We start from the raw sequence: 17,138 nt of genomic DNA, 5'->3' as shown, positions 1-17,138 counted from the left end.
TTCAACTGCCTTTCTGTCTTTCGTTCTTTCTCAATCACTCATTCATCCATGCAGAATTTTTAGTGTTCTTCAGCAGGAGATCGGTGTCCAGTAAACCAAAACTGTAAATGCCCTCCTAAGAATGCATTATGTTCATTAAAATCCGTTCTTTGGAGAAAAAAGTAAATCAATATAAATATATTACAAAAAATATATCAAGTATCATGGAAGCCTTGAACCACAGTGTGAAAAATTTAATGTATTGTTGTGACACATTTTTATTGTTATACACTTTTTTCCCAGCTTTATTATTTTTTGTTGCATTTTTTTTCTTTGAACATTTTTTTTAATATAAAATAATTTTTTAAACAAGCAAAAACCAGGGAGAAAAGAAAAATATCAAAAAGATTGAAAAAGTAAAATACAATACAATACAATACAATACAATACAAAAAACACCAGAAATAGACTAAGGAAGGCAAAAGGATTCAGTAATATATACTGTAATATTTACTTACAGTACCAACATAAAGTAGCTACGGCTTTGATTAATCATGCGTTCTCACAATTACTTTTATTATGAAAAAAAGTTGTTTCCTCACATGATAACTATTTTCCCTTACGCACACAACTTTCATTCTGACGTGTCTGTCCAATGATCATATGTCAGTCAACTGGTTTATTCATTTATTTCAAAACAGGAAGAGTCACTTCTATCCATTAAAGACCACAGAACCAAAAATTGCATATATAGGAATATAAATATAAATAGGAACGCATTTCCAAGAGTGCCAGAGACTTGAAAAAAAAATAGAAATTTGAGACTATTGAATCTGTAAAGTGCAGTTAACCATTTATGATGATGCCTGTCCCTTTCATCCACACTTTAAATAAGGAATATTCATTCATATGTTCCTATTTTACACACATTTTCAATCATATACTTACACGCATCACTCTCAAGTTTTGCCAAGCCTCACTCCTCATTAGTCAATGAAACAAACAGTATAAATAAAAATATTTATTTATTAATGCTTGTCTTTGGAATCTTACTTTCCATTCATATCTACAAAACGCTAATGGCTGTCAGGTTATCAGTGGGTTTGGGGGCTCAAAGTCAACAGAACAGGATGATATTACAGCTACTGAACGAATCAGCGCTGTTCCTTATTCAGACTTTTAATATCACAGAGAATAAAAACATGGCACACATACAAAAGTAATGATTTTTGGGATTTGTGATTTACACCGTAGTTCATGTCGTGTTGTATCGGAATAAAAAAAAAGAGCAAAACGAGAAACTGACGATGAAACCTGCAATTCCACACAAACACCAACAGAGGGCAGAAAGTAGCAATAATAAAAACAGGACACTCCTCATCAAACTCACAAACCTTACACAAACACGCCGCTCTTCTTTGGGAGTTTTGCTCAGGACAGGAGGTCTATAATACTAGAACATCAAATAGTATTCCAGTTCATCTCAGTGGGATGAATGCAGGACCCACACAAGTATGCAACCTGCTTGTTTCCTTTTTGGGCTCTCAGTTCTAGGCACATAACTTATGAGCTAATTAATTAACTGAGAAGTAAATGCTGATTGATTGATTAATGGCACAGCAAGAAAGGACAATTCTTGTATTTTTATGGAATATTGCAGTACAATGCCGTATCCATGCACATCATTATTTATTTATTTATTTTTAATTCATGTGCACTCATAATCTAATAATCGCTCAATAACTTATAACTGCAATAGAAAATACTATTGCAACCTTTGTTTCATGCCAACTTTAAGTTCATTTGACACTTTTAAGAGCCCTTCAGTATAATACAATGAAACAAGCAATTCACTTGTTGCTTGCAATAAGTCAGAACACATGGCAGGGTTAGCGGGCCATGCTAACCAGCCAAACTCAAATACAAACCAGCAACAAAAGATGAACTTTCAGGTCTACTTTAAGGTTGTTCAAAGTTGTGCGCTCCCCTCTGAGGCCATGTTGAAATTTTGAAAGCATTTGTGATGACTGTGCAAATGATCAGTACATGTATATCCGGAGTCTCACATCTCAAAATGTCGGTAGATGCTCTCTACGTATTCCAGAACTCTGTGCCAGTCCGGTGCATCATCTTTTAGCATCTCCTCCACCGTCTGAGGAACCACAATGAAACATTATTCACAAATGAACAACCACATGAAATCCTGTTTGCATTCATGTTTGCATTATTCCAATGAATCATGTCGTTTTTTGAATCAGGCCAACCATGATTGTTAATGCATTCAGCCAGGCATTTACATTTCCAGTCAATCATCTCTGAGTAATTATCACGTTCAGGCATTCATTTCTGAGTCAATTACATATCTAATCAATCATATCTGAGTCTTTCTCATGTCTACTCAATCATGAGTCATTTTCACATCTGGCCTGACATGTTTTTCATTCTCATGTCTTGCATATTCTGAAGTCAGTATCAATATCTGACAGAATATTTTTGATTCAAGCTGGAACTAATTAATTGTGCATTTGGTTGATTGGTTTGGTGGCTGAATCAGGGTGGAGTAATTATAGGATTAAGTTATGAATTTAAATATGACAGCTTAGAAAAAAACTCAATCATCTCACCAGTGATGCAGAGATTCCAAAGCCTTCTCCAGTCTGGAATGCTAGAGTCAGGTTTTCTTTCTATGGATAAAATCATCATAAAAATCATCATAACAACCCTTTTGCTAATATGTTTGCATGCAAGCATCTGTAAGATGTGTGTATTACCTTGTTCTCTGGACTGAGTTTGTCATATGGTATGTGAGAGGGGAGGTAACTGTGGTAAATCGCACAAAAGGCCAAACCGTCCTCCCAGCAACTGCTGAAATTAGTGATCTCTATATTCTGCAGGAAAGACAGGAGGCAGCAGAATAATAGAGAGACAGGCAGATAGTTTACATCAGTCAGGACAATTTTAGACAATTTTATTGCATCTTTGTTCTGGCCAAGAACCACCCACTTAGACAGGAAGAGACTTGGGTGGCTGATATATAAAGTGACCAACCACAGTTAGTTTAGTCTTTGTTACATGCTGTTTGGTTTTATAGTGTGTATCACGATAATAGACCTGTGTAGAAAAAGTTTATTTAAACAATGGTGTGGCTGTCTTCATGAATTGGTTGTACAGAAAAAAAGATCAATAGAACTCTTCACACTCTGTGATGACAATTCCTGTCTATAATAAAAACAATAAATCCCTATTGTTTCACAATACAATTAAAAAAGGTGGCGGAAAATACATATACACTACTTTTCAAAAATGTTTTTGAAATAAGTTTCATGCTCACCGAGGATGTATTTGATCAAAAATACAGTGAAAACAGTAATATATATTTATATTATTTATTTATATTTATATTATAAAATAGAAAACAATTGAACTGTTTTCCATTTTAATATATTTTAAAATGTAATTTCTTTTTGTAATGGCAAAGCTGAATTTTGAGCATCATTACTGCAGTCTTCAGTGTCACATGATCCTTCAGAAATCATTCTAATATGCTGATTTGGTGCTCAAGAATCATTTCTTCTTATTAATATTGAAAACAGTTGTGCTGATTAATATTATTTATAAAAACTGTGATATATTTTCAAGATTCTTAAAGAACAGCATTTATTTGAAAGAAATATTTTGTATTATTATAAATATCTTTACTGTAACCTTTGATCAATTCAATTAATTTAAATAAATATATACATTTTGCTGAATAAATGTATTGTTTTGCTTTAAGAGCCTCAAACAAAATCAAAATTGCACTTTAGGAAATCCAGTGACAATTTCTTTCTTCATAGTGTTTGTTGTTTCAACCCAGTAACTTGTAAACATGACTTCCGAGGCTTTATTTTTTTGCAGGCAGACTGATAAACCCCCCAATGCAAGTCAGACAAGAGCTTTCCAGATTGAGAGAGTGCTTTTGAGTTGTGTGTACAATGTGCATCAGATGGTCAGTGAAAGCACTGTGGGTGGTCCGTGCTGTCTAAGGCTGAGACAAGGGGGTGTGTGGCCGACTGCCAAGTTTGATCGGTCAGCTATTTCGTTTAGTTTGGTTCAATTCAATACCTTGTATCCCTGAGTTCTGCCTTGACACCAGCGAAGCAGGGAGTTCCGCCTAGAACTCCCATGAAGCCTCAGCGACCTGAGTCCTGATGGGAAATCCTCCTGTGTCCTGATGGGAAAGGAGATGGATGTCAATTCTCAATTATTTGACTATCATTCCAGTGTTTCTCATGAATGAATGGTAATGAAAAAAGAGATAATGCTGGTGTTTGATTCACCTTGTCCTGTTGATCTTATTTGTCACATCTAAACCCGAAGAGTTGCATGTTTGTAGTTGTGAATTCTCCACTTTCCTGTCTGTTAGACATGCACAGACACGCACACAGGATAAATCATTTGTGTCCGTATGAGTCTGGTATGCTAGCAAAAGTACAAATAGTCAATGAAACCCAATCAACAGGATATTGTGCAAATGAAACCCCTGTTTTGATACCTTTAATGGAGCTGGTCATGTTGCTCTGTTGCTCTAAACTTAATGCTTGAGTCTTGCTCTGAGGAGTGAGCAAATATTTCAGATGTATTAATACAAAAAATCCCAAAACTGAAAATAGCAGAAAAGGGAATATGTTTTACTTTTTCTACTCACAGATTCTGTTGGCATAGCCATGGAGGGTTGGGAAGTACCATTTACAACAACATCAGGGTAATTGGAGGGCAGTCTGCACAGACTCCTGCAAAATGATGGAATGATCCATGAATGTAACATAGGTCTCTTTGACAGACTGTGGGCTGTAAACAATGAATCATTTAGAATCACTAAACAATGCTCTCAAATCAGATATGTCTGCAGCATGCATTACAGAACTGCGCACTGATTCACAGTGGAATGGAACTCACTCAATGAACAGACAAGCTTGAATAAGACTTAATCAAAACTGATTCATTGATTCAGTTGGGAAGTGAGAGAGAGCACTGTAGATTCCAAAGGTGTGAATCGATTCCACTCAGGCGAATCGACTCCATTCTAAGTTCTAACATGTTCAGACAAGACAGATCCATTACCTCGATTTAAAAACTACTACATGTTCAAAGAAAGCCTGAAGAGCTAAAATTGAGGATTTTTTTGATTCATTTTGAATTTACTTGAATCTTTTGATTCAGATCACCAACAAAGCTCGGTCAGATCCTGATTTATTCTGTGACTGTTACATCATTACATCAGTAGGTGGTGATGAGTGAGCATCTGTTTGAGTACCGAGTAATTCTTTCAATCATTCACTCAACAGATTCCTTCAAAAACACTTGGGCTGCATCCGAAATCGCATACTTTCTTGAGTAGGTACTTATTTTGAATAAGTAATTACTTCACGAATGCTTAAAAAGTATGTTCTATATAGTATGAATGTTTGTAGAATGCATGTAATCTCGCCATGTTGCCCATAACACGTGACCTACCAGCGTCAGTTGCATCGCGTCCTTGAAAGGGACTTTGGTTTGCGTCACTGCCATTTACAAATCCTCTCCCGTTGCCTCATGGGATAGTGAAGTGTTCATCATATGCACACTTCTGAATCTCGCCAGAAGAAGTAGGTCTTCCAGGTAATTTTTGCCTACTCTTTTATGACTACTGTGAATTCGAACATGCTTCTTTTGTCACATACTGTTTTTCGCCTACTATATAGTAGGGAAGTATGCGATTATTTCGGATGCAGACAGAGTCGTTCACAACCGAAACACCATACCAGCACTAATTTAAAATATAGAGGAAAAACAGCTAAAAGGTTTATTGACATTATCTAAAGACTAATGGGACCTTATTGTAAAGTCTAACCAGTTTACTTTATATTAAACTTTAATAATTCACATTTATTTGATCTCAAAAATTTAACCTTTGTGTGTTTAAGGATCACTTTTTGATCAATTTTGAACCCTCGATAATACTAACCTTGACCTCTCTGCAGTACCAGAGATGCGAATTTCTCTTTTCCTCTTAATCTCATCTGTCCACAGTTGCTCTTCGGGTCCAGTGCTCTTCTCGTAACCCTCCACTCGTCTCTCTAGGCCCCTCAGTACCGGCGCCCCCTGATGGCTGCCTGTGACCTGCTTCAATTTCTGCTGGCTCTGCTCCAGTTCAACTCTGAGGCTCTCTAATCGACTTTTGAACTCCTGGCGACCCTGTAAGGCATCGGCTAGCTGTGTGCCCATGTCCTGCATTGTTGCTCTTAAAGAACTTAGCTCTTCCTCAGATTCTGCCCTCAGTCTGTCTGAAACCACTAGCGCCACCTTCAGGTCAGCCTGGAATTGCTGCCACTCCTCACGTTCTGCCTACAGAAGGAGAAAACAGTTGTTGAGTCAAACACACACACACACACACACACACACACACACACACACACACACACACACACACACACACACACACACACACACACACACACACACACACACACACATATATAAGTTCTTCTGGATTTAGTCTGTCTCAGTTTTTTCTGTTTCTTCATGTAATCACAGACGGACTCGATGATGGTGAGATCAGATCATACCGGCTGTTGTCAGACTCCTTGTGCATACACAAATCTCACTGGATTATTACAATTAATGGCAAAAAGAATGTTTGGAAATGTAAACTGATATTTTCTACTGACACAATACAGCAAAAGATATAAATAACTGACTTAAAACCATTTGGGGGTATGCAGAGCAGTAGACTGAGGATATTAATGTTTTCCTCTTGGATTTCCTCTAGAGTAATTCAGAGTCTATGAGGTCAGAAGGTTTGTTGTGAATCTCACCGCTATGGTGATCATACTGTGCTGCTGTCCACTTCTCACTGTTTGCTAAACACACACTCACACCCAATATGCTTACATTAAACTCCGCTCTGCTCTGCCGAGGAATTTGAGACGGTCAGATCAGCAACAAATTCTACTTCAAAGATATAAAACGTGTCCTGTATTATTTACATGCAGTGGTCCAGAGCCGTGTCACATTTACACACACACACACACACACACACACACACACACACACACACACACACACACACACACACACACACACACACACACACACACACACACACACACACACACACACACACACACACACACACACACACACACAGGAATCTTACTCCGCTTGCAGCCCCGAGCATGTTCTGGCAAAAAAATGATTGCTCAATAGTCAGATGTCAAGAAATACAAGAGTGATTCCCAGGCATGATAACACATTTGTAAAAAAACTAAAATCTAAATCTATTATTTCTCTCTTTCATCATCTCTTTCATTTCTTGTCTCTCTCTCAATAGAACTGACTGAAACTCTGCCTGCTAATTGTTTTTACCTTTTTCTTTCTGCTTTATATTATTGTACAGGATTTTACAATGATGATAATCTCACTTTGATAACTTTAGTAGTCAGTAGTTTGTGTTCATTTAAGTCACTTAAATCCTCTCTGGCAGAATCAAGACAAAGTCATTTAGGACAAGAATAGGGAAAATTCATGAGAAATTATTAAAAATGACAAAAGTTATTAAGTTGAAAGGGTGGAGAACAACTATGTAGAAATGTTAAAAAAGGAGTCATGAGGCCAACTAGATGCCTGCCGATTATCAAGCATTTTTGTGGAGAAAAAAGAAAAGAAAATGCATTAAACAAATATATCAGTATGTTAACTTCAACCAAAGTTATTCAATTACATGACTCTGACTTCTATAATGATTATTTTTAATGGCATTGCAATGTTAGCGTCATAAAATATGTAAATACATTATGATACTAGCCTATATGTATGTTGGTATAGGTCAGACGTTAGTTCCTTAGCCTGAATAAGGTTGATGACCCCAGCTGCGATTAAACAAATGAAGGAGGATGGAATTAGAGTAGGAGGAGAGAGAGAGAGAGAGAGCAGGAAAAGTCTCAGGACCCTCTTCATCACTCTGAGGCCTCCAGACCCCAGCTGGAGCTGATTATAGCAAGACTTCCTCCGACACACACATGAGAGTCAATCTGATATTGAAACACATGCATTGGAGGGTATTTAGGTATTTCTATGCTGTCTGAAATGTGAAAATCATTTTTAAACTTTAAACCGACAAAGCACAATTGCCAATTGTTGACAGCACACTTTGTGAAACTTTGAGAACACACTATCTAAACAGATTTTAAAACTCTATAGGCATCATACACTTAAAGACTGAGGATCACACACTTCATCAGACTATTAAGTGGTTCAGAACACAACAAACTCACACAGAAACATGTCTGTGCCTCATTGCTAGGAGACACGTGACAATTGAAAACAATATGTGTTCTAAAATTAGCTCAAAATATCCTGGAATCAGAATCTGAAGCTAAAAATAGTCTGTGCCCATCATACACCACGCAATTTTCTGTGAAATCTGTCAACTCTAACTGGCCAAAATCTGCAGACTGCCTCTGGCTTTCAGCAACTGTATTCCAGACTGTAATGCATGGCAAATATCTGGGCAAAAGTTGTGTTTCAAAATTCCAGCCTTAAACAAAACAAGAATTTTCTGTCACAGGAGAGATTTTCATGAACTTTTCCTTTTCCTATTAGCCTGTTTAAATCCTGAAGCATTTGTTCTAAAAGGATACTTAATTTTATTGATGGATAAGGACTGAATGAAACCGCATTAACACATGTTGGCAATCACCCAACCTTGTTAAAGTCATTACATTCTGTCTTTCTCTCTCTGCTCACACTCACCATTAGGATTGTGAGTGTGGATTCCAGGCATCCCGGTACAACAGAAAATGACCCCACCTCTCTCTCTCTGGACAGTGGTGATGTTTTAGACATCAGCTCATTGACTCAGTGGGATTTCTAAGGAAGTATCACACCCATCTCAGATGAAAAGAAGTTGTTGCTCTTGTTTTGGGCTTCGCACAGTGTCTGTGGGGGTGGGTAGAGTGTGACTCTATCACCCTACTTGACAAACCCCTTGCACACTACATAATCACTACACTCAGTAATACACGCACAGAAAAGTGCCCACAGACAAGTGCGCCTAACACAATGGCCTAATACACTGTGTAAAGCTTTTCCAGCCAAACCCAAATCCAGCGTGTGACTCCTGCATTCAGAGCAGTCCATCTGGAACTGATCCGCCAGTTTCTTGTTCATAACGTGTGTGTGTGTGTGCGTGTGTGTGTGTGTGTGTGTGTGATGAGTGGTGGTGGGTTGCTCCATCCATAGTTATTGTTTCACTCTTACACACACACACACACACAGATTTTGTGCTCCCTGAGTACAGTCATTGTTAGAACACCAAATTTAACTTTTTTGCAATGTCCAGTGGGGCAAGAGAGAGCTAGTTCGGGTCAAAATGAAACTGGGAATATTACAAAGAGTGACTTATAGATCTTATGAGTGAATATGAAAGTTTGTGGTAATGTGCGACAGAGTCACTGAGTAAATGTACAGTTATGTCGTACAGCTTTTTATACGTAGTTGAGATACAGTTTTCATATGTTTCAAGTATACATGATGAACATTACATTACGCATTACAATGTGTAACCAAATATTTGAAAGATTTAATACACATTGCATGATGGAAAGACGTTGCATCCGAAATCGAATACTTCCCTACTATATAGTATGCGGAAAACAGTACGCAAGCAGAGTAGTACGTCAGAATGCATATAGTATTCGAAAAATAGTAGGCGAAAAGTCCCTGGATGACCTACTACTTCCGGCGAGAGTCTGAAGTGTGCATTCAATGAACACTTTACAATCCCATGAGGCCACGGGAGAGCATTTATGAATGGAGATGAAGGAACTGAAGGAACGCAACTGACGCTGGTAGGTCACATGATCATGACAACATGGCGGATGTAGTACGTCCGGATTACATTCAAACTACACACATTCATATTATATATAGAATGCACCTTTTTTAACAGTCGGGAAGTAAGTACAAATTTAAGACGCAGCGAAAGCCAAACTATAGTTGCATTATCAAGGTCCGTTAGTCTAACTGCAAAGACATCACAAAACATTTCTTCGGGAGAACTTCGGAAAAACGTTGCAAATTTTTTTATTTCAGACTAGCGTCAATATGACTTTTTAAAGTAAAAATGAACAGAAAATTGTGACTGACTTTCCTTATTGTGACGTATATCAGTGGCTTCTAGAACAAGATTTTATTTTATTTTTTTAAAAAGGGAATTTTTTTGGATTGTTGGTTCGGATAATAGCTGCGATCTTATGTGATTGACAGATTTCTGGAAGGGATGGATTACTGTCCCGCCCTCATGCCGGTGAATGTCATCAGAGAAGAGATGTCTTTCCAAAGGAAGAGGGAAAGTTTATTAAAGATCATGATGGCACATTAATGAAAAAGATTATGTTGAACACTGATAAATAATGTAAATTAAACACGGCATTATTCCATTAAAATCAGTTACTGCTTTAGTTACAACTGAAGTGCATGTAAGTGCACTTAGTAGTTGAGTTGCATTTTAAAGATATGTGCACTGCACTCACAGAAGGCTGGGGAGGAACACACTCACTCCGTTGTTTGGTCAGTGAGTCGTTACAAGCTGACTTCTACTGTCACAGGGGCCAAACAAAAAAGTTTTGTTCTTGCAGGAGCTGAACAGAATTCCCCACATCCCCCTCATTATGTCCTGTTCACTCCCTGTTTCCATCTGTGTCTCAAACACTCCTACTTCTTCAGGCCTGAAACCCTGTATAGCTGCTTGTGACCAGAGCACCGTTCTGTTTTTTAAATGTTGCTATAACTAACTAATAAACATTATCTTTGTTTCATATTAATGCTATAGATCAATGCTAAATCAATCTATTCAGAAATCAATGCAAGCATTCTTTTTTTCTTCTCTGCCCCTTCCTGCCTTCCTCCTTCCTGTCAAAAATAGATTTAATTTTATCTGATTCCTTAAGACTACCAGATTAGGACCATGTTAGCAGAACCATAACACAAACCACTCACAAAAACAATGTCCATTCCTCAACTAAGACAGGAAGGGAGTCATTTGTAGGATTGCATGTCCCATAAGCCTTTGCTGAAGCTGACAGGCTGTTATCAAACCCTCCCTGACCTGCCCCTCTGGGAACAATGTTACTTCCTGTTGCATTTTCCTGTCTTCAAAAGAGGGAATTTTAGAAACCAAAGTGTCAAGCAAAAACTGAGAGGACATGGATGGTACAAAAAGAAGCAAGTGTGATTCACCTGAATCTTTTCCTTACAACTTCTCAATTCCTCCTTCATCTTCTCCCTCTCCACCAGAAAACATTGTAACAGATCTGAAAAACATTTAAAAAAATGTGATTCTAAATATTTATCAAATTATAAATAATACAGGTGTTTGCTAAGAACATAATAAAGCAATAACGCACTAAACGAAGCGTGTTACTTTAGGTTTACAGCAGTGGTAAAATCACTGAAATGCATGACCTCGAACGGCTTATTGTTTTTATAAAACCACAGCAAAAGCAATATGATAAAAGTGATACAAATGTTTAATAAACATTTAATGAATTAAAATCTATAAGGGTATCAGAGGTTTTCTGCAGGACCCAGATTCAGGACAAGTGGCAACCCAAAATGATGAATGAAAATGAACAAATTAATGAATAAAAAATGTAATGAATGAATAAATAAATACTCTTTTTTTTAATGTACTGTGGGTTATATTTTCTTTTACCTTTCACAATTTTGTTCATGGTTTTCAAGAATGTCATGCAACCTATCCATGTTGGCCAAGTGACTTTAACAACAAAAGATTGGAGAATTAGATTTTTTCTCCTCTTTGTTTGTTTAATTTTTTTTAAATAAGCCAGTATAAATACACATGCTTATACGGTTAACTACATTTTATTATTTGCATTTTTGTATTGCATAATACTTTGATATAATGTATTATTATATGCGGAGACTCTGTTGGGTGTAATACATTACTACAAGTCATTAATTACTGTAATTTAATTACTTTTCCCTTAAAAAAGTAAACTATTACTCTTACATTTTCTGTAATTTAATTAGTTACTTCTGATGTAATTGGATTAAATATTGTATAAACTATAGAACAATTCTATATAGAACACAATAGTGGATTTAACATAAAAATTAAACATCTAATATTAAAATGTATGTTTTTAATTTAACCTTCTCCCATTAAATACATTTAATTTATTTGAAAGAATTAATAGGACAGTTTCATGGTCGAGGTTGATATGGGATTTAGAAAGAGTAATTAGTACAGTAATCTAATCACACTGTTGAAGATGTAATTAGTAGATAGCAATACAATTGCTTTTTAAGAGTAACTTTCCTAATACTGTGTGCAGTTCATTTAATTATGTGCATGCCCTAATTTATGAATGAATCAGTGTACATAACATGACTGTCTGACTCACCATTCAGAATGTGTGTAGATTCTTCAGTGTTGTTGAGCTGCAGTGTGTTCAAACACTCCTGGAGGAGTTTTGCGTCCACTTCTGTGTCTCCATGCACACACACACACGACGGATGAGATAACAGACTAGGTGCTTCTGTCATCTCACATTCCTCAGCCTCTTTCGCAGGCCCTGTCCTGCAGTCCAAAAGTGAATCATTCTGATTGGTGGAGATGAGTGGCGGACTGAGAGCATCTTGAGTCGTTTCTGGGGTGGCTGTGCTTGTGCAGTTGGAAATGGACACCAGCTGAGACGTTGGTGACCAAGTAGAAACAAGACTATATGGCGAGGCGGGAGGTGTTTCATACATGTCCACAGCAGTGCCTGCAGAGAGACAGAGGTGGAGCTCTCAGAATACTTTAATAAAACATTACCTGACATAATAACTTGTGTGCATAGATTAGTCTGTCACAGAAATGAAACTTTATTTCCGTTATTCATGGGATGTTCAGAATGTGGTTAATATTCATGATTTCAGGGGACAAGAATTATGTAACTACAGTACAGATTTGACAACCAAGTATAGATTTTGTCTCTTTATTTTCATAAATGACACTACTTTCACTGTTTATTTTTTCATTTTTTTTCTTGTTTTCTAGCAAAATATATCTAAAGATCCATTAAAAGAAAGATTCAAGATTTTTTTTAAATAAATGTATTTTTAAATAATAAATAAAATAAAAATAAATAAATAATAATAATCCTTTGCAAATCTTTTATATAAGAAAAATATCCATTATCGTTCTGCCCATTTTAAGTTTGTTTTCACATTATACTGTAAGTCTGTGTAAAAAGACTTTACATTTTGTATTTGTACTACAATATGATTGTCCTTATTCTTTTTTATTGCTATTCCCTTAAGCTCCGCAAAACCCATCAACAAACAAGGTTGTTTATAATTCCTGTTGTTGCAATAAAAAAGAAATACATTTATTTTCAAACTTAATTTGAAAATTTTGCCAAATATCAACTTAAATTGTTGTCAATTCTTCACAAAAAGCTTCAGAATACTTGGGACATATAGTGCACAAGTCATATGGACTAGGTTTATAAAACTTCAATTGTGCTTTTACATTGTCTTTGGTACATTATTATTAGAGGAACCAGCACACTATTCAAAGTGCTCCATGTACAAAAGTAAATATACCGTTTTGAAACGTCTTGAGTATGAGTAAATGATTTTCATTTTTATGTGAACTAATCATTTAGGAAAATTTTTCGTTTTCTAAAATAGGCAGATTTCATTATTTGCTTTTTCTGAATACAAACCAACAGGAGCAGATTAGATTGAATGTGTGTGAGTGGGTGTTCTTCATTAAAAGCCTTTGTCGTCTCCCTGGGTGGGAAAAGTTTGCTGATGCAGTAAGTCTGAGGGCTCTGGACACCACCAATAACAGGGAAGAATGTACAATACAGTATGCCAATAATGACTCGCTCTCTAATATATTTAATAACTGTCCTGCAGTTCTTTCTTTCACAATATTGGACATTCACATGCCTAGAAACTTTACACAGCACTCTTTTCTGTATTCCTTTATTTTTTGTTTCTATATCTCTCTATCTCTGCATGCTGTTATTTTATCTCTTGTGAAAAATGCCTCTGTTGGTTCTTGCCCCTATAGGGTTATTGCCTCAGATCTCAATAACACATCTAATACACCAGGATATTCAAATATGTGTGTGTGTGTGAGTGTGAGTGTGAGTGTGAGTGTGAGTGTGTGTGTGTGTGTGTGTGTGTGTGTGTGTGTATGTTTGTTGTCAAAAGCTAGTTACCTGAAGATCCATGTCGTTCTTTTCCAGAGTTATTCCCCATGTTACCAACAGCTTTTTCAGTCTAGTGAATGAGTCAAAAAATTCATTATACACATAATTGTTTTTTCTTGGTTGCACTTTATTTCAATGGTCCACTTTAGACATTCTACTTATGTAACTTTGCAACTACATGTCAACTAACTAACTAAGTATTAGTAAACTGTAGTAGACTGTTAGGTTAGGGTTAGAAATTCGGGTGAGTATGTTAAGGGTTGCCCAGGTCTGCGTAACAAAAATAGTCCAATGGCCAATCAAAAGTAGCCTTAAATTAGCCAACTGACCCTATCCCAAATAACAAAACTCAAAATATGCCACTCCCACACCTAAAACTCTATGTAATCATAAACACTGTCTGTTTTCATAAAGAAGACCAATGCCATTACCAATCAGCTAGCACAGTTGTATCAATACAAGCATTTCAGTCTAATAAACCTTTAACCCACGGCGGAAAAATCATCTTGTTTAAAAGTAGTAACCCTGGACTTGGTAACCCTGATGTAGTTACAAAACAAAGTTACTTATTATAGTCAGTAGAATGTCTGTTGGGGAGCATCAAAATAAAGTGTTAGCTGATATTATTAAGCAGAGAGTCTACTAATACTCTAATTGACTGGCAGTTGGCATGTGGTTGCAAAGTTACTTAAATAGTTAGTAGAATCTCTAAAGTAGACCATCAAAATAAAGTGTTACCCTTTTCTTTAGCACCCATTCTCACACACGTGTTCTATGTCCCATGCACTTTATTCAATTTCCAAATAACAGTGGTGCCGGCACATTCATAACAATAACTCAAAAGATATAACATTAGATTGTACATTAGTATCTCCACTCATACTCCTCTTCCAGGTCTCTGAGATATTCAGAAAACTCTTCAACAACTGGTAGAGCAATTTGAATGAGGTTTGTGGTAAAGTTTGCATGAAAATGCAAAAGCCTATTGACAGCGCTTGCTAAATAAAAGAGGTAGAGCAAATAATTAGGGAACACCATGGATTGTTGTAAGACATTTGGTTTCAATGTAATAATAAAAAAATTTATTTAAAAAAAGCATATAGAATATAAAATTTACTTAAGCGAGTAAATTTGGTTGTCATATAATATCAGGACTACTAATAAATGGCACATTTTGGTTGGTCTCTAAAGAACAGCATCTAACAATTGTTCCTCAGGTAAATTGTATTGTTTGCATAATGACTTTTTATAGACATTCAATCTGAACAATGTGAACAATGAAGGATTCTGAACTTAGCAGTCAGTGACAACCAAAACATGGAAATATATTTGCAACCATTTGTTAACAAAAATACTTTAGGCTACATAAATTACGACAATTTATTAATAGCAATACTAGGCTGCTAACAACAATAATAACGTACATTGTTTTTAATATCTAATATTTTGTAGAGTAATTAATTAATATAGTTGTATTTTTATAACAAAAAGAAAGAAAACATTAATCAATCATCGGTTTACCTTTTTGATAAATTATATGGGTTAAAACTGTTAACTTGCTACCCAATGTAACAATATCCGGCCTCTCCTACTTCAAGTTTAACGAACAAGCAACTTTAAACCAAGAGAATAATAAAGTCTATCAATAACATCTTTAAACCAAGAAAATAAACCAAGAAAATAACATAGATTACACGGACAGCGAGCATCACCATCTGGAGAAAAGGACCGCAAATCATACTTATATGAATTAATAAAATATAAAAACACCTAAACGATAGAGAAAACCATAATAATGAATCGTTTATGTTACACACCTTATTGAAGGTCTTGTGTTCACCGGGACTGACGGGGAAGTTTTACATGCTGTCGCTAGTGGAGTCGCACCTCTTCACGGACACGGACGGGAGCGGATCACGAGCAGAGAATGCAGGATGTGGGTATGAACTCTGAAGCACGGTTAAAAACGGTCCTTTTGCCCCCTCACGAGGACTGAGCAGTACTACTACTGAAAACAGCGTGAACTAGATCTAAAGCATTATGACCTTACTGTCCTCAGCTTTTGAAGGAGCGACAGCTCACAAATGAACAACTCCCGTGTAAACACCCTCCAAGTGACCGAGTTACTTTCCACCAGGAGTCACGTGCGAGTACATTCCCTCATTAACTAACATCATCGTTATTAAGGTTTTATGCTAACTCTGAGGTGTGATTTATATAGATTAACGAATACTACATTCTCATCAGGTCAGTTCACCATAACCTCTGACCTGATCCTAATTTAAAGACTTGAGCACTGAGCAACAGAATGTGGTTAATATACCGGTAGTTTAGCTTATCTGATCTACTGTAGTGTAGTAATACTGTAATGACTGCAAGGCAATAAGCTGAAGTGATTTATTAATGATTTTTTTATCACAATATAAAAAACTATAGACCATAAAAGTCAAAGGCTTTTAAATAAAAAGACTAAGAAAAATTAAGTTAGTTCTTTATTTGCATAAAATGTAAATCCATACACAGCTAAATTTACACAATGGTTTGCATTTCTTGTTTATAAGATAGACAGTTATCAGGACTGCAGCCATATAAAAACTAAAATAAGCTTACAAATATAAATACAAAACATATCAGAACAATCCTCCCAGTTGTCTGCATGTAGTTTAATATACAGGACTTTTTAATGACATTTTCTCTCTGTAAGAGTGTAGAACAGGTTAATCAGCTTCTCGCTCATTCACAGTCTCCCCTACGTTTACATCTCATTAACAAGCCCTAGTAAATAAACTCAGCGAAATAATCTTCAGGAAACGATTTAGCTTAGGAAACATCCCAGTCATAGTGGGTGATATTGTTACTGTAAATACATTTCTAAGACCAGTCATCAGGATGTCACTGACAGACATGAGT

At 36.2% G+C, this 17,138-nt stretch overlaps 1 protein-coding gene across 1 annotated transcript; it reads right to left on the bottom strand.

Moving 5' to 3' along the window:
• Positions 1–652: 652 nt before the first annotated feature.
• LOC309479168 (cytospin-A) lies at positions 653–16,303 on the bottom strand. Its single transcript, XM_082143096.1, has 12 exons — positions 16,046–16,303; positions 14,238–14,298; positions 12,426–12,788; positions 11,239–11,312; positions 5,966–6,345; positions 4,667–4,751; positions 4,514–4,571; positions 4,299–4,377; positions 4,084–4,189; positions 2,751–2,867; positions 2,604–2,663; positions 653–2,131 (listed from the first exon to the last, which is right to left on the bottom strand). Exons 2-12 carry the CDS (start codon positions 14,275–14,277, stop codon positions 2,042–2,044), a joined length of 1,452 nt encoding a protein of 483 aa, XP_081999222.1. The 5' UTR covers positions 14,278–14,298; positions 16,046–16,303; the 3' UTR covers positions 653–2,041.
• Between the last annotated feature and the right edge of the window lie 835 nt (positions 16,304–17,138).

This window comes from Leuciscus leuciscus (genome assembly GCF_965113295.1).
Source record: "Leuciscus leuciscus genome assembly, chromosome: 17".
NCBI classification, from domain to species: domain Eukaryota; kingdom Metazoa; phylum Chordata; class Actinopteri; order Cypriniformes; family Leuciscidae; genus Leuciscus; species Leuciscus leuciscus.
The sequence above is the reverse complement of the archived record's forward strand: the minus strand, read 5'-3'. Positions and strand labels throughout refer to the sequence as shown.

Bases quoted from the DNA above. Each gene is read 5' to 3' on its own strand.
- LOC309479168 (XM_082143096.1), bottom strand. From the start codon at position 14,277: ATGGGGAATAACTCTGGAAAAGAACGACATGGATCTTCAG. The intron at 4,572-4,666 runs GTGAGTAGAAAA...CTCACTCCTCAG, and splicing joins TGGCTATGCCAACAGAATCT to AGCAAGACTCAAGCATTAAG. The intron at 2,132-2,603 runs GTGAGATGATTG...GTGGTTCCTCAG, and splicing joins TTGGAATCTCTGCATCACTG to ACGGTGGAGGAGATGCTAAA.